Source organism: Dermacentor albipictus, chromosome 1 (genome assembly GCF_038994185.2).
Source record: "Dermacentor albipictus isolate Rhodes 1998 colony chromosome 1, USDA_Dalb.pri_finalv2, whole genome shotgun sequence".
Lineage (NCBI taxonomy): Eukaryota > Metazoa > Arthropoda > Arachnida > Ixodida > Ixodidae > Dermacentor > Dermacentor albipictus.
The window spans coordinates 459,602,605-459,620,708 of record NC_091821.1 but is presented as its reverse complement, the minus strand read 5'-3'; the positions used below and the strand labels follow the sequence as shown (position 1 = coordinate 459,620,708).

The following is an 18,104-nucleotide window of genomic DNA, read 5'->3' as shown; positions in this document are numbered from 1 at the left end:
AAATATGCGCAGATTGAACCCCCTCGTTGAAATATTGTGAAGCGAAAGTTAGGTAATAGGCTTAGTTTAAATGCGATAACACTGCTTCGTTGTACACTGTAGCGGAGCTAATATCAGTTTTCGTTAGGCAGTGTGACGAATAAGCCCAGTTTACATTTGCGCTTGATTCCAGCTTGGTCCCACTTTCCCGGCGACAACTCGACGGAAGAGGCGCGGTAAACATCTCGAAAAAGAAGGCGTAGATTGTTTCGTTTATTAATAAAGGAACTATGCACTTGAAGGCGTACATCTGCAGCACTCAGAATGCCTAGGTTCCATTCACTGTTTAATTGCGTAGTCCTTAGTGAACAAAGCCATCCACCGGCACGTGTAGGTGGTGCTGGTATATAGAGAGAGGTTTTTTATTAGATAATGCTACCAGCTTCGTGTTGGCAACAGAAGCAGCAGTGGTACATTTGACAAGAAGTTAAGTGTCATTATCCTCGACACATTCGCATCACCGAATAAACTCTAACTATCATACTATCATATCTATCATACTATCTATCATCATAAATAAACTCTAACATCACCGAATAACTCTGTGAATATACCTGTGATATTGTGTTAACAGATTTTTTTTCTATCTTATCGTTTATTTCCAATGTAGAAACTGTATAATATATCACATGACTCACTGTTTGCCTCGATCCTACTATCCCCTTTTCATGTTTTGTTAGGACGTCCCCCCGACAGTTGTTACTTCGGGACCTCCGAATGTTGTACTTATACCCATCTTGTATTTCTTTTGTCAAAAATAAATATTGATTGATTGATTGATTGAAATGTCAAAAGTACAAAATCAGATAGCCAGTTACGAGAAACGAGTTGAAGGTTTAATTCTTAAAAAAAATAGATTCCTGCAAAAATAAACAAATAAAGAACAATAGAAACGGCCAGAACGACCAGAAATTCAACCTGGTCCACATCGTACAAATGAAGACATCGCCGATAAAAATGAAGAAACATTAGACAAGGTAGTGACGTCAGCTGGCAGCGGAGCCATTCCGCGAATGTTCTAGGAAAGGAGGAGTAGCAGTACATACTTCGTTTGGTTTATGCGAACAGCATGTTTTGCCAATTTTTCGGTGTATTGTTCGTCTTGTGTTTATATTGAGTGTATGCAACAACTTTTATTTTAGTTAAATTGTTGGCAATATTAAAAAGCTTATTTAACGGTGTACCGTGGTGCGATGTTCAAGAGTTGTCATCAAAGAACGATATCAAAATTACGTTAGTGAGGCTTATGTATTGTATGTACTATCGTATTATAAGTGAATCAACGCACTTTGTTATTTGTGATTTCCATGTCATTTGTATCTCTCTTAATTTGTGGATTGCTATAGTCGTATTCATTAAATCGGTGCTCACAGCAACAACAACAACTGCAGCGGCATCAAGAACTGGAAGAGCAGCATCAGCAGCAGCAGCCGGCGTCGGTAAAATAAAGGATCATGCGCAACGAAAGCTCCTTCTTAAAATTGGCTAAGTCCTCGCTGAACAATAGCTCGCACTAAAGAGAAAGCTTTAGCACTGGGTTAGCTCTAATTTTTCTAGTCATGTACATGGAAATCGCAGAACTGCACTTATGAACTGCTAGCTGGACCGATTTCAATGAAAATTGTTGCCTTTCTGAATAAAAGTTAAATTGCACCGCTGTTTTTAGCAACAATGTTAATAAAGACATAAACGTTTCTTGGTGAAATTGCCGGAATCGAGTAACCTTTAAAAATGGAAGCAGTAGGCTTACAAATGTACCATTGCGGAAAAAGATATCACAGCTCTGCAAACTGCCTCTGCTTGAGTAACATAAACAGACAAATGTTATTGATGATTTGACAGATTACCTGAATTACTACAAAAGTCACGAGGATTTCAAAATGTCATAACTACAAATTGTTGATATATTGCATAGCTAAAGAAGCTTCCTCTTAGAGGAACATTTTGTGGCAGATGCATCACAAGACCCTCCATCGTGATCCATTTTTCCGAGCGATACAACACACCGATATTATCGTGGTCTAACCAAAATATGGGTTCTTACGTCTCATGTTTGTTCCCTCTACTTGGAAGGTCGCTTGGCCTAATTTGCACACCTACCTCTTCGAAGCGGACACTCAAACAAGCATGTAGTAGTGTGCGGAATCGGGCTGGTTGGTTCATGAGTGAGGGTGTAAAATAGCGCCCACAGCCCTACGAAACCAATGACGACGTCCACCGAATCCGAACAATTTGCTTCGTAAATCCATGCTGTCACGCTCGATAACAGTGCATTCAAAATTTTAACAAATGTGTTTATGGCATAGGTGAAAATTTTCACACTATTGACAAAAGATAGCGGTGATATATTTCATAGCGGTGTATACATCAATTGCCATCACATAAGTGAAGTATTTATTTTTTGTTTGTTAGTTTTTTCTAGATGTAGATTAAGCGTTAATGTCATACCCGAATGTTGAGCGCTTGAGATGTATCTATAAGTGCAGCTCCAAGGTTCACTCCACGTCATTTATTGCGTTCTTTCAAGAAAAAAAAAATATCTGAATTTTTAGAGTACGAAAATTGGGACAGCGCAAACATGAATACTATACCAGCCAGATTCAAAAGTGCTTGTGCGATGCTTCCAGCATATTTATGCGTTTCCTCTCACGCAAGCACGTGGTTCACATATTGCAGATAAACGTAATAGCAGACCTTCCTGTGGGAGAAAATCTATTTGATCACATCACCGTGAACGGAATAGCGGCAACGTCTGTAGAGAACATCGAAGTCAACTATTATTTACCGTCTACAATACCACTATATTCACTCTTTAGAACAGGTAAGTGAGACCGCATGATTGCGATTCGCGTATCATTTGTGTTTTTGTGCCTGTAAAAAGATATTGCTGAATACGAATTCTCATTCATGACATTCATGCATCATACGTGCGCGTGGGTGATATACTTAATAAACCAGCACAAGGACAGCGTGGAAGAGATGGACATATCATTGCATGAAGGTTTCGTGGCGCTGTAATATTTTTATGCCTCATTGCGTTTGCATTCCAGTGTTCTTGTGGTTTCTACATATGCCAAAATAAATTATACTAGGCCTATCCTTTTTTTACAGAAATACGAATCATGGCAGAGGGGCATACAATAATGTTACCCTCGAGCTTTTTTCTTGAAATAGAAAAAAGATCACTATTTATGAACAGTGTAATCCGCTAGCATTTTCTTTGTTGAACTGGAATAAAATTTAGCAACTTAATTTTTACATTTATAACTACATCTACGTCGTACGTGGTAATAGAAAATTTTGTAGTACCTTTGTGAAACGTTGGGGTTACATTTTTTAGAAAACAATTTCAAGCCCAACCTATTCTTTAGACTATACCGCTAACTGTAAATGAAAATGGTTGACTTCCTTGTGCTCCGAAATTTCTGTGCTGCTGCTCTCGAACACGGAAAGACTAAAATTGTGCTAGCACCGACGCGCTATTTGTGTCTATTGAATATGGAATGTACGCAACCTTGGATGACGATGGAACAATGTGCCAACGATGACGGCCTGATGACCATGAAATTCAGAAAGAGCAAAAAATATTCAAAATATCAAAATCAACATCACACGCCTAATCATGACTTCGAGCATCACGATGTCCAAGCTTCAAAATTGTGCAATGTAGTGTGACAATACGTAAATCGTCGCGTTAAATCATTTGCGAATGTATTTAAGCTGTTGAGGCTATCATTTAAGTTCAAACAGGACAAACTTGGCAGGACAAACATTTTTCTTTATGAAACCAACTTTAGCTAACATCTCGGTTGTCGATGGTGGACAATGCACTTAGTACACTTGATATAGAATACGACCATCTCTTTACTTGGCTGAAGAATGTGGCAAATCAGGCAGGCGTTAACTGATGATGAGAAACCACTGTGTTACGATATGAGCTTACTGTTTGTTAAGATCAATGATACATGAATTGTTATTTTTAGTACAGTGCAAAGCTAAGGGGACATGGCAAATTTCCTGTTACCTCGGCCAGAGAGTGAAAATTAGGAAACTTCCTGTACAGCCAATCCGTACAAAACAACATAGTGCAAGAAATACTACCATGAACATTCACGAACGCAATTATGATGGACCATTACGATTTTCTTGTTTCAGGGCCACTTATTCATGCTTTTGGTGTCGAAGGTGTCGCCTTCTTAAGCACACCAAACGTCGATCCCACTCATCCGAACATTCAATTTCTCTTCGTGACTCTGAATCCCACTACTCTTGAAGCAGGATACATAGCCGGTCTAATCGGAATATCACAGGTAAGATCCTAATTTTACAGCGACGGTTTTCGCCTATTGGTGGTCAGCATTTTCTTGTCCGTCATCATCAAATTATAATCAGCAGCAATTGTTCATACTCCCGAAAGCAAGAAAAAAATACAGTGGCTCATACCAGCCTAACACATAGGCTACAAGCGCTCAGTGAAGCGAAGAGAGCAGTGCATACATTTATTGATATCACCCTTACAACACAGAACAGCATACGTTTTAATAAAGAACAAGGTGAAAACAAGCATCCAAACCATCAATAAAGCTCTTCATACCACCCTCGGCAGTTGTAGTGGTCTTTGTAACAGCTTCGCTGGACATTCACGTGCGCAGGGCGGCATGGACAGTCACGTTTTACATAACTAACGTGATGTAAGAAGCCTACTGAAGTGGTTCGCATACACGTCGAACAAATATAAATACAATCAGGACACAGCAAAATTTGTATAAAGGTAACTTCTCAAAAATAACTTCTGTGGCGTGTTTCCGCCTCCCAAATTGCTTCCGGAGCATGCACTCAGCAAATGCGCTGCCTTAGAGATTTGCTTCTTTTATCCAGCGAAGAGGCATCGTTCGGGCATCTATTTTGACACCACGTAATTCGCATTGGTGCGCGGGAAATACTGCGGCAAATATTCTCAGTGACAAAGTAGTGGCAACTCTGTGCCACGCGGAAATTTATACATTTTACACACATTTCTAATCCCTCATTTTAATGTAAATTTAAGAATATAGAGCACTATTTAAGTATACGGTGTAAATACACTCTAATACATAGAAATACAGAGAACAATAATTTTCACTCAAGATAACTCAGAATATTTTAAAACAGTGTTTTATATATAGTTATTTGACGCATTAACTTAAAGCACTCACAATGCAGAAAAATGAAATAGAAGTTTCCATGAAAACACAGAAGAAAACTTGTATTTTGCATAGTATCACATTGTAATACTAACGTTCTAATATGTTTTACTGAAGTGTGTATTAAATTTAATATCTTACTCTATTTCGTTTAGCAAAATAGGCATTTTATAGTTTATATGCTGTCTACCATAATGAGCTGGAATTTTCGGTGTCCTTATAATGTTTCTTCTCAGGCAATAGTGTAGTGTATGTTTAATTGATGCCATTCTGAGTAATTGATCTTTCATATGCTGTATTAGGTTGCATGTATATAGCTGGGTTACGTTTGATATTCCATGCTTAAGCAACAATTGATGAGTACATACGCCCTGCGGTCGTCCATGGTAGTTTTCAAAATTTTGCAGAATCCGTTTCTGTGACAGAGTAATTTTAGACAAATTCTGGTTGCTTGTGGTACTCCATACTGTGCTAGCAGCCTGATAATCTGAAATTCAATAGCGTTTAGTAGAACGCCTTTAACAAGGATGGCAGCAACTCCCAAATTTTAAAGAGGTAACCAACAGTTTTAGTTAGTTTTGCCGCTAACTTTTCAATATGCACATTATAACATAGGTCTTTTTGAAACCAGAGACCTAAACATTTCTTTGCCTGTGCCTCCTATATTTTAGTGTAATAAAATATTGTGATGTATTCATTAAATGGCTCATTTTTGGCCCGACAATAATAAGTCTAGATTTATTTACATTTAATTACACTTTGTTTTTACATAGCCAATTTTTTAATGCATTTAAACACTCATTAGCTAGCTGCTGTATATGCAAAAGGGTTTTGGCAACGCAAAAATATTAGCACCATCAGCATACATAACTAAACTCTGGAAACTTAGTATTTGAGCTATATCATTTATGTATATATATTAAGCAATAATGGCCCAAGTATTTACCCTTGGAGTACTCATCTGAATATTTTCAACTTTTGCAACACATCGTTTTTGAAAGGTGCGTACTTTACCCTGGCAGTTAGGTAACTCTTCATTGGGAGAAGTGCAATTTCTGGGATGCCATAATAACTGAGTTTCGACAGCAGTACGTCAAGATCAACCGGATCAAAAGCTTCCTGAAGGTCTAAAAAGAGACCTATTGTGTATAGGCTCTCTTCAATGTTTTTTTTATTATTGTGTGTTTCACGTCCAGTTGTGCCTGCTCAGTGTAAAATGTTTTATAGAAACTGAAATACGATTCAGACAAGATATTATTATTCTCAAGAAAACTTGCTAAATGATCTCTGATAATGGTTTCAAACAGTTTACATAAACCCATAAGTACAGAGACTGGCCTATAATTATTGATATTTGCATCTCCAATCTTATTCATCACTGGACATATCCTGGCAATCTCATGATCCTCTAAAAATACACCAGATTTCGGCGCGCAATTATTATGTACCCCAAATGTTTGCAAATAATATCCGAGGCATGCTTAATTGTTTCAGCTGTATTGTTATCCCATCTTACAGATGTCTGATTCTTAAGCTCTCTTATTATTCGTTGTACATCAATGTAGGTTGTTGGCGCTCAAGAGATAGGGTTTGCTACATCATGTCTCCTAAAGATGAATGTATCGACTATGAGGTTAACGTGGAAGGTGCATATCCGCAACTAGCTATGAAATGCGCGTTTAATGTAGTGGCTGTAGGGAATAGTACCTAGAGGCATTGGCAGCTGTACTGAATGATTCGAAGCTCTCCTGTGGGTAAGATGGTTAAGGTCATGCCAGAGTATATTGAGGGCGTTGCTAATACGTGAAAACAGTGATTTATAATATACTGACTTCGCTTTCTTGAGTTCCCTATTTAATTTGTTTATGAATCCTTTGAACTGAGTAAGTTTACAAGGATCTCGTTATTTGACATAAAGATGATAGAATTTATTTAACTTGTGCATTTTTTCATAAGAACGGTCGTTATTCATGGTTTTCTGGTTTCCCATTATGTTCTTTTCGTACTGCGAACTCTAAGCCCGCCTTTAATCTTCCGAAGAATAATTTGCAGGCTACATTCACATGCAATTGCATCACAACATCTTCCCCATTTATATCATGTAAAAGTGTTCGAAACGTATTCAGCGTGTGCAAGTTATTATCCCGATAGGAGCTTGATGGGGGCGTGTGTTTACGATTCTTGCTTGCAACGGATAAAAAAGAAAAGACAGGCACGTGATCACCGATACCTGATTTTAAAATACTAGAAGATGTCATTGAGAGGTGAACGTTTGCGGTACACAGGCCCAACAATGTTGCAGTTTCATCATTTACGCAAGTGGTCGATAATATAAGGTGAGTACATGCATAAGACTGGAATATGCTGCCAAGTCCTGTGGGAAACATAGGTAGCCAGCATAGTATTATTCATATCTCCAATTATTACAAACGTAACATTAGAATCACACATGAAATATAACATTTTATCAAAAAAATGTAACAAATTTAGTCTATTTCCAGAAGGTGGCCTGTAGACCTTAGCAACTGTAACTTTCTTTAAACAGACAGTTAGGAATTCAACATCATCCTCATGAATAAATGAAAACTCTGGTAACATATCATGGTAGGATTGTTCCGGTCAATACATAGCCACACCACTACCACGACCAGCAGCCCGAATACGACCAAAGTAATCGTGACCACGAAAGTGTGGCGGATTGCTATCTTTAGTTATCCATGTTTCAGTACCCATTAATTCATCCAATTTACCTTTCATATTGTCAAATAATTCATTTAAGGCATATTCCTTGTTACGGATGCTTCTAGCGTTAAAGTTAATGACGGACAGTTGATTAATAAGGTAAAGGCGTGAGAATGTTTCACTATAACAATTATATTCGAAATATTTTGTTTGTCTAAAGTGCGATGAGAACATTATGCAAACTAGAATTGCACAGCAGACGTATAGATCACGCACCACTTTCACCTCGCTATTTTTTCTATGTCCTGCATACTGCCGATGCGTAAAACAGGTGACGTTTCGTGTATTCTGACAAAGACTACCACCCGCTGTCCATACAAATTTGTAAATTACCTCTTCCTTTTGCTCAATAGCTGCTCCCAACAGTTGTTTGTTTTCCCTACTTAGATACTCAATGACCTAAATAGGACGAGAAACGTTCAGGCCTAGCATTCGCACTTCAACTTTTGTTTTCTTTGGTTTGGACAAGAAATAATTTATTTTGTCGCATCGTACAAAACGCACAACTATGTTGAATTGGTTACGCCTAGTCATAGGCACTTTGTGACATGTATCTCTATCTGAGTCTGACATCTCTTCAATAATGAGCTGGCCAATTTTCTTTACCCTATGTACAGTGTCGACATCGTGCGGTATGCCTTTAATACGTATGTTGTTTGAACGTTGATTCGGTTTCAGTTATTGCAACCATTCCGATACCTTTGCATTACAAGCCCTCAGCTCTCTCTTCTCACGATGCACTTCTGCGAGTTCGTTTTTTATGCACTTGCGATCACCGACATCCTTCTTAAGTTCTTTGATCTCGTTCAAAGCTTCCATGATCTCCTCGAGTTCTTCTTTAAGCTCACTACGCAAACCCAGACAGAGTACAAGAAATAAGGTGCTGAACACGTTCCACCTGCAAAAGCAGACAGATTAACCTCGTAATCTGGGTGTACCACCGCCGAACTACAGGTTCCGGCCAAGCTGATAACGTTTATAGAGTCCGTTTCAGTATATGGTGCGGCTTTATAGAAGCAATAACTTGCAGTCCTAAACTCTGAAGAAGTAACACATTCTTCGTAACATGGAGTTTACTTTCAGAGCTTTACGGTGCACATCCGACAGTAGACGTTTGCTACACTAACTGGACACACACAAACAAAAATAAACGATCTCACCTAAATCTTGTACGCAGGTGTGCAGTCTACTGTTTATTTCATGTGAAGTCGTGTTGTGGAGTTTACTCTTTAAGGTGGAGGACGCGGTCATGGGTGTTGACGCGGTCGCGGGTGCTGTTTTGATCCTCTCTTACTGGGGGCCAAAACACCCTTTTTCAAGCGTTGCGGTCGCGTAACGGCCGAACACTTGAGCAGGAGCGCACTTCTACCTATTTAAGCGGTAAGTACACGGCGCCAGCACTTTCTGCTTTCCACAGCCGGTACAGATGACCTGCCAGAATGCAGTCTGTGTTTCGAGAAAGGGCGCTCAGAGACGACACGTAAAAGCATCTGCAGGGCCCGCTTTCTTGACGCGAACCACTAGAAGAAGCCGAAAACCAGGCTGGGGTCATGCGTACTCGCACGAACAAGGGGTGGCCTGTCGGCAGTACCGGGATTTCAAGTCGGTAGCACCACACTCCATGCGGATGTCCTACCACTAGAATGTTCGCTGCGTCCCGCGAGTTTAGCAGCTGTGGTAACAATGAGGGAGAGGTTCGCTGTTTTGCAAATATATGCCAATATTCTCCGCTTACTGCATAATACATCAGTATGTTCGCATCAATGAATCGCCCAAATTTATCAATGGTACAGCGCTCTACTTTGATAGGCGAATCGATGCCTTCATCTGCCCAGTTTTTAACGTCTCTCAAGTGAAACGTTTCTCATGAAAAATATTTTACCTTTGACTCATTATGCATGCTCAAAATGTCGGCATTTTGGAGGTCATACACACTCCTCGTCTTATAATTTCATTGAGTAGTAACTGCGGTGGTGATCTTTAGGCCGATTCCCTATGTTTACCTTTATGAACATAACAAAGTGGGCTAAGCGTAACAAAGTATACGTAACCAAGCTTAACAAAGTGTGCTTGCGCTGATATTCCCTGCAAAATCGGCTTTCTGCATTGTATAAAAGAGAGCAATATAACGAAATTATCCAAACAGAAACTGCATTCTTGTAGAATAATGTGTGGTTTCGCAGATATTTCCCACAGTCTGCTTTCTCCATTGTATTAGAGAGCGTTAAAAAATTCTCCAAACAGAAACAGCATTCGTGAAGGGTATCCACAGCAGCTACGGCTGGCAGAGGAGGGGTGCCTCCGTGCGCCTGTTGGTAAAACCAACTTCAAGTATGAGAAACGCCCATCGCGTCCTTCACCTTAAACGTCAATTTGCACAGCATGATTTCACATAGATAAACAAGAGCTTGCACTACTGCGCACAAGATTTGGGCGACATAATATTTATAACATACAGCTATAGTTTTAAAAGCACTAAACTCGGAAGCCGAGAACGACAGGAGGGAAGAGAAGTCGTTATAAACCGCAGGAATACATGCTGGTTCTCGTCACAGATAAGGGATTATTATTACGAGTATCATCATTTGGCTTGTTCGCACTTTTTGAGCGTGCATATCTAGCATTTTCCGCCGGCTCAGTGGCCCAAACTGTGCACCAGCTTTGCCCACTAGGTAAAGGGTGGTTGTCGTAATGTCGCCAAATCGGTCGATCGTCGTCGTTTCAGCTCTGTAATCTGACTCGCATCATTCCGGCGTCGTCACGTGTTCTACGTCGACATAGTGGTCGATGTTGTCTGACGGCTTCTCCCAATAGGTATGCGCTTGGGGTCACGATTCTGGTCGTTGTGTGGTCCTTGCAACTTCATTATTTTAGCTTTGTCAGTCGACCCTCGTCGGGCCGTTTTCGTCGCGCGGTGTCGTCATGCAGTCATCTGGCACTGGCTGTCAGTCGCCGTCGTGGACATCCTATGACGTCACTCTCAATTCGTCATCTGACTGTCGTAACGCCTTCGTCATCACGCGATCTTCGTCAAGCCATCATTGTCGTACAGTCTTCGCAATACAGTATTCGGCACGCTATGGTCGCCATACACTAGCTGTCAACCGATTGCCTTCATGCTGTTTTCATGCTATCGTCGCCACGTAGTTGCCGTCATGAATTTCTTGTCATGCTGTCTTCGTCATGTGGTTGAGGGATCATGCTCATTCTAATTTCTTCATGTCACTCTCATCGGCCGTCATCATCACAGTGCCCTCGACATAACATCATTCTGGTGCCTTCATCGTCATGCTGTCGTTAAACCGTCGTTATCACTTGAGAAACGTCATCCCATTATCGTCATACTCTCTTCGTGAGAATGCCTTCGTCGTTCCATCGACGTAAATTTCTTCTGCAGCAAGGAGTGAGACCAGGCTAGTTCGTACTGTTGCGCTGGTTCCATCGTCATTTCTTCGTCGTTCTAGTGTCATTATGCTGTCGCGTTTATTCATGATTATGCGGCCGTTGTCATGTCATGGTCCTTATTGCGTCATCATCGGACAGTCGCTGTCATGCATCTGTTGTCATATGGCCGTACCGATGCCGTCGAAGGGGCCATGAATCTCTAGAGGCTTCAGAGATTCATGGTAATACTTTAGTCGTAGCCGTTCCATCGCCGTCACTCCAGCTTTCGTCATCTGACTCTCGTCGTCCTGTCGCTAACACGTCATCCTCGTCCTACACCTATGGTCATCCCATTCTCCTTCTACCACTGTCATGCCATTGTCATCATTACGTCTTCGTCATACCATCATCGTCGTTCTGGTGATCGAATTCTCGTCATGCCGCCGTCGTCAAGCTGTCGTTCTACTATCGTCATCACTTCAGAATATATTGCCATTGTCGTCATGTCCTCGTCCTATATCATTCGTCACTCTATCAACGTCATTACGTCGCCGTCATTCTAGCGTAATCACTCTGCGTCAGTCAAGCATGGATTGGCTGTCCTTGTCGTGCCATCGTCGCCGTTGCTTCGTCGTCAGAAAGTAGCTGTCATATTTATGTTGTCATGCCATCGTCCTCATGTCATCGTGCCCGCACCATCGTCGTTATTCCAGCTTCGTCATCCGCTTGAGGACAAACACTAGTCGCCGTCCCATTGACCTCATACGATCGTTGTCTCGCTGTCGTGTTCCTACCATCGTCACCTCATTTTAGGATTCTCATCTTATTGTCGTCAAGCCACTGTTGCCATACCTAGTTTCTCCTTCCATCAACATCACTCCTTGTTCGCCATTCCAGCGTTGTCACAACGCCTGCGTCAAACAGTAGTCGTGCCGTAATGGTCATGGGTGACCTTGGTGAGCGAGTGGCGCACTGAAGTGGCCGGATACGCAGCGAGCTTTATAAGGACCACCATCAGTATTATATAAACAAGACTTCTGCATTACAGTGTGTCACATCATCCCTTCAATGCCAATCTCATTGCCCTCGACAATTATTGTTCAGATTGTTCTACCGCACTTATTTCAATTTTAGATCAATTAGAAGAATTGAAAGATATGCGTGGTTGCAGTGGCTTAATAATAATATTTGAATGTTGACACTTCTAGAAATTTAAGGTTTATATACGTAACGGTACACAGGTGGACGGCGATGCCAAGCCAATGAAGCTGAGGAATAAACTAGTATTTGGGCGACCATGTTTACCTACACCCGCAAACTGCACAAGGCGCCAAGATGAGCACATGGCAAGCGCCTCATGACTGTGACGTCATCGAGGGAATCCTGAACGCCCCAGCCTGAAGACCCAGCGCAAATTGCGCCACATATACGGGTAGATGTACCCACAATTCTTGTATGTTGCCGTAGAGGACTGGCTCTACCTCTTTGAGCTCCACGCAACCGCTGCATCGCGATCAAAACGGGAGACGGTCAATAACTTCAATGAACTTCAATGAATGCGTTGCCGGTGAGGCGTTATGCCTTTGCCTGACGCACAAAAATGATTAATCGTAGAACAAAATGAAAACATATTGATCAGCCGATTTAATAAAAGTGATGGAGGCCCTTGCATTATTCAACTCATGGAGACAGTTGAGTTAGGATTGCGCTATTATACAAAGCTGAACGTAAGGGTCGTTGTATTTACGAATCGGCATCATAAACGGAGCTCGTTGACGTTTCCCGTCGGCAGCGGCACGTCGCAAACGCCACGAACGTCGGCTGGTGCAACTGTGCAATTTCGAGCAGACAGAGCGAAGTCACTTTGCAGCGGTTGATCTGCAAGAAGCTCCTGCGATTCCAAACACAATCTTGCCCAATATGCTATCGCCACAAATCAGACACCATTACATACGGTTTCGACGCGTCATAGCACAGAGGTTTTACGAGAGCCTATCGACGCATTCAATCCCTCTTCTTGGATGCGCGGCCAACCACTTGGTTTCAAGTCATGTAACTCCTCTACGAAGTTTATTTCGAACGCTATGCTTCACACCATTGCTTCATTTGGTGTTGTGCTGCGAAGCGCGACGGCAAGATATCGAATACCGACCGAGGCGGCGGCATTTTGGTTTGGGAGAAATACAAAAACGCACGTGTATCGCGCTCTGGGTGCCGGTCAAAGAGCCACAGGTGAGAAAAATGAAACGTGCCTCACAATCAGATCGTGCTTCTGGCACGTCAATTCCAGGTTTTCTTATTAAATATTGTTTCACTTAGATGCTTCGGTTAGGAAACTTTAAGGGGACTTCCGTAATTTCTGTAACGTCTATGATGGCGACGACGGCTCATCTTTGTTTTCCCAGTAAGTACAAATGACTGGGAGCACGAAGTGACGGACCCCAACACGGAATATTAACATAGGCAAGTTGACTCCTCCGGAACGTAAGAAACGTAAATGCCTTACCGAAAAGTCTTGCCGGAGCAGCAGCGACAACTTTTGCCCAACGATCCGTGAACTGTGCACCTATAGTGTGTTCGCGCGGTGTCGGGCAGGGTCTTTGCCCTGGCATGCAACCCGCATAGAAATGTTGCCCATATCGATGCGGTTAATGCGCGCATGCTTGGAAGGTGGGTCTCGCCCGACGAAACGCTGACGAGACGAAGGCTTCGGCAAAGGTTCGCGTGCAATTGTGGCGATAGTGCATCTCTGCAAAGTGATTATGCGGAAGAGTGTAACACACTTCATTTTACACAAATGTGCTTGCATCATTTCAGACCTGTCAGGAATGCGCATGTCAGTGCCTGTTCCTTTTTTCGGTATAGCGTCTTTGCACGAATAACAAATAAGGGTGATATAATCGAATATAAGCTTGAGGCGTATTATGCTTTTAATAATAGCGATCTGCCGAAATATATTTTTGTGTCATGGTTCTTCGTTTCACTTAGCGAACTTGTGCATATACAGTACTCCGTGAATTGCGCTATGCATTTATAAAATGACCAAGGTATGAATAAATGATAATAGAATAACATGTTTTGCTACTCGTTCAATCATTTCAATAATTTCGTTTATGACAATTTTCAGATTTATGAAAATTACTACAGGCAGAAGCAAGGGGAAAATGTATTAATGATTGTGCCAATACTCTTGCGCCCAATATCATCCGGTTACATTCGGCTGAAAAGCACTGACCCTGAAGAATATCCCATTATTGACCCTCGATTTCTTACAAACATAACAGACCTTGACGAACTAGTGGAAGGTGAGTAATCGAGTATATTTCTTCAACTTTAAGACACTGCACGCATATATATCCATATGAGCTGCAAACCAAGCTGCTAGATAAACTAATGGAACCAGTGACTCTACGTTAGGCGGGCTGACGAGGGATTCAGTTGATTCGCATACAATATACGCGTAGGACCTTCTGCGTTGAATCAAACTAACGCACGCCCCTCATCCCCGTCTCAGGGCAACGAATAAAGGGGTAGGATTTTATGAACAGTGAATAAGGAACACAAGACGGCAATATTTGCTATTATACAGCTTCTCAAATGGTGCAGTACCAGGAGGCGTCTATCCTTCTGCCTTGCCCGGCTACTGCGCTCTCCGGGCCATTTATCGCAATTTATCTATTATTAACTACTTCTCCGTGTCCAACAGTTTATTGGTCAAGGTTTCTGTGACGTCATACGTAAATTATTCAAATCAACGCTTCGATACTACACTGGCATGCAACAATACAACCTGAGGCGCCATAACGTAAAGATTTTCCAATATGTTTCTATACCATTACGGCAACTAGCTCTACACAATTACAACAAAGGTTTTTAGGGTGACCACCACTTCGCTTGTGTGTTTTTTGACATTATTTAAAAGAATAATCCACTAAAGTCATATGGGTACACACTGGTTATGCGTGACTAGGGTCAACAAAATAAAAATAATTCTTGTGCTTGCTCGACGACTCCGGCACCAAGACAAACCACAGAAGTGTCCTCGATAAAGCGCTCCACGAAGCCAAGAAGTCGTCTTCGGAAAACGACATGCTGGAGATGCTGGCTAAGAAGTGCCTGCCGCTCAAAACTGTGGCCGATGAGGCGGCATACCAGTATACAAAGGGAAGCCGAACTCCGCGCTGGACGAACCTTTCAAAATCAGTGAAATCCGCCGCGCCCTACACGACCTCAACGGTAAGTCAGCACCCGGCTAGGATCACATTAACAACAACGCTCTCAGAAACCTAGAGGACGCATCGATCGAGTTTCTTAGAGATGAGATAAATCGGATTTGGGAGCAGGGAATTGTACCGGAAGAATGGAAGTTGGCGAAGGTCATACTAATCCCAAAGCCTGGTAAACCGCCGAGCCTGGACAACATCCGCCCAATGTCACTGACGTCATGTGTTGGGAAGGTGGCCGAGCACGCCATCCATAACAGAATTGCCGAGTATATCGAGACCAACGACCTTTTCCCTCACAACATGATAGGTTTCAGGCCTGGCCTCTCCACCCAGGACGCCATGAAGCTTATCAAGATCCAAATGCTGGAACGCTGCACTCGAGACACGAGAGCCATCCTTGGTTTGGACCTGGAGAAGGCCTTTGATAACATCCGTCACGAGTTCCTTCTCGACACCATCTCCAAACTCGACCTGGGCTCGTCCTTCCATGCCTTCATCAGGTATTTCTTGAAGAAACGATGCGCCATCCTCAAGGCTGGAGATTTGGAATCGGAGAAAATGGAGCTGAGCAGAAGAGGCACCCCCCAGGGGTGAGTCATCTCACCACTCCTCTTCAACATCGCAATGGTCGACCTATCAAGGTATCTAGGCAAGGTCCAAGGCATCGGTCACAGGATCTACGCGGACTACATCACTGTCTGGTGCGTGGGTGGCAGTGACGGGCAAGTCAAAGCCGCTCTCCAGGAAGCTGTCGACACTACAGAGCGCTTTCTAACCGACAAGGGACTCCGGTGCTCTCCAAAGAAATCGGAGCTACTTCTCTACAGCCCAAGTAGAAGGGGCCGCAAGTCACAGAACTGGAAACCCCCCTCTGAAATTGACAATTTTCTCTACAGCAATTGCGGAGATCCCATTCCCAACGTCGCGTCCATTCGAATCTTGGGAATGACACTCGAAGGGGCGGGCTCGAATAACATCACCATTCAAAAATTAGCAAAAAAGACGGATAGCGTCAACGGTCTAATCAGGCGGGTAGCTAACAGAAGGAGAGGCCTGAGCGAAGAGGATCTGTTAAGGCTAGTCCACGCTTTCTTTTTGTGCCATTTTACGTACGTAGCGGCCATGCGCGTCCGGAAGAGGGCCGAGCGAGACAAGCTAAATGCCATCATAAGGAGGGGGCTCAAGAGCGCGCTCGGACTACCCAACTACACACGCACCGAACGACGCCTGCAGTTGGGTATTCATAATAACCTGTCGCATCCTCGAAGGCAAAAGCATCGCCACCCACACTCTCACGTGGTTCCCGCTCACATGGGATCCATCATGGGAGGCCCCACAAACCTCACCGAGCTGGCCCACTCTAAGGCGCGAGGTCTCGCTTTCCGCGACCATGGAGAACTCCAACGCCGGCCCCCAGTGGTGGAGAACAGAGATCAACCGACCACATACAACGAAATTGCGCAGCACTTTTGTCTCGGCAGGAGAGACTTTCCCCTTCCACACAAGAAGGTAAATAGAGCGCAGGCATTGACCCTCAGATTATTGCAAACAGGTTCATATCCCAACCCGGCTTTATTCCACAAAATTTATCCCGACACCTATGCCACTAGTTCTTGCAGGCCCTGCAATGACATCGCTAGCCTAGACCATATGCCCTGGCGTTGCCCCTTGTTACGAGGCACGGAACAAATCAATGAGGACAAGTGGCTTGCCGCTATCAAGAGCCCCGATGCCGGGACGCAACTATGGGCTGTCCAGAGGGCCCACGATGCGGCGGTCGGGCAAGGCCTGACTGTCCCAACGTGGGAGCAGCCCGCAACGCGCTGAGTCGCGTACCTCAGGACCTTATTAAAGCTTTACATCCATCCATCCATCCATTTGCGATTGTAGGCCTCCTGTACCATTAGCTCTTTCCCTATTCGGGACGCATTCTCGATGTAACAGTTCTGCGTAAAACTGCAACGTGAAGAGAGGTAATTAATAGAGGGAAAATCAGACATACACCCATTCCTAGCGATTACTACAAAGGAAAACCATACGGGTTCCTCGAAAGAAAAGCCTCACAGCTGACGAAAAATTCGTCCTCGTCCGGGTGTCGAACCCGGGACCACCGCCTTACCGGGGCAGCCGCTCTACCATCTGAGGTAATCAGGCGGATAGCAGATGGCAGAACGAAGTCCAATGTGTAGACAGCACCAAGCAAAGGCGAGAGTTTGACGTAATAATAGAGAAAAAATCAGACATGTCTAAGTAGGTGTCTGATTTTCCCTCTATTAATTACTTCTCTCCACCTTGCAGTTTTACGCAGAACTATTACGTCAAACTCTTGCCTTTGCTTGGTGCTGTCGACACGTTTGACTGCTATCTGCCACCTGCGATCCCCCTGGTTAGCTAAGATGATAGAGCGGCTGCCGCGGAAAGGCGGTGGTGCAGGGTTCGAGTCTCGGACCAGGATGAATTTTTCTTCAGCTGTGAGGCTTTTCATTTGAGGAACCCCTATGGGTTTCCCTTGTAGCAATCGCTACGAACG

General features: G+C 43.1%; 1 protein-coding gene across 1 annotated transcript in view; it reads left to right on the top strand.

Moving 5' to 3' along the window:
• LOC135902829 (uncharacterized) overlaps positions 1-18,104 on the top strand; it is a 144,097-nt gene that overhangs the window by 97,608 nt on the left and 28,385 nt on the right. Inside the window, exons 13-15 of the mRNA XM_070531346.1 lie at positions 2,716-2,860; positions 4,195-4,349; positions 14,476-14,653. Of these exons, the coding sequence (XP_070387447.1) occupies positions 2,716-2,860; positions 4,195-4,349; positions 14,476-14,653 (478 nt within the window). The remainder of the gene's footprint in view (positions 1-2,715; positions 2,861-4,194; positions 4,350-14,475; positions 14,654-18,104) is intronic.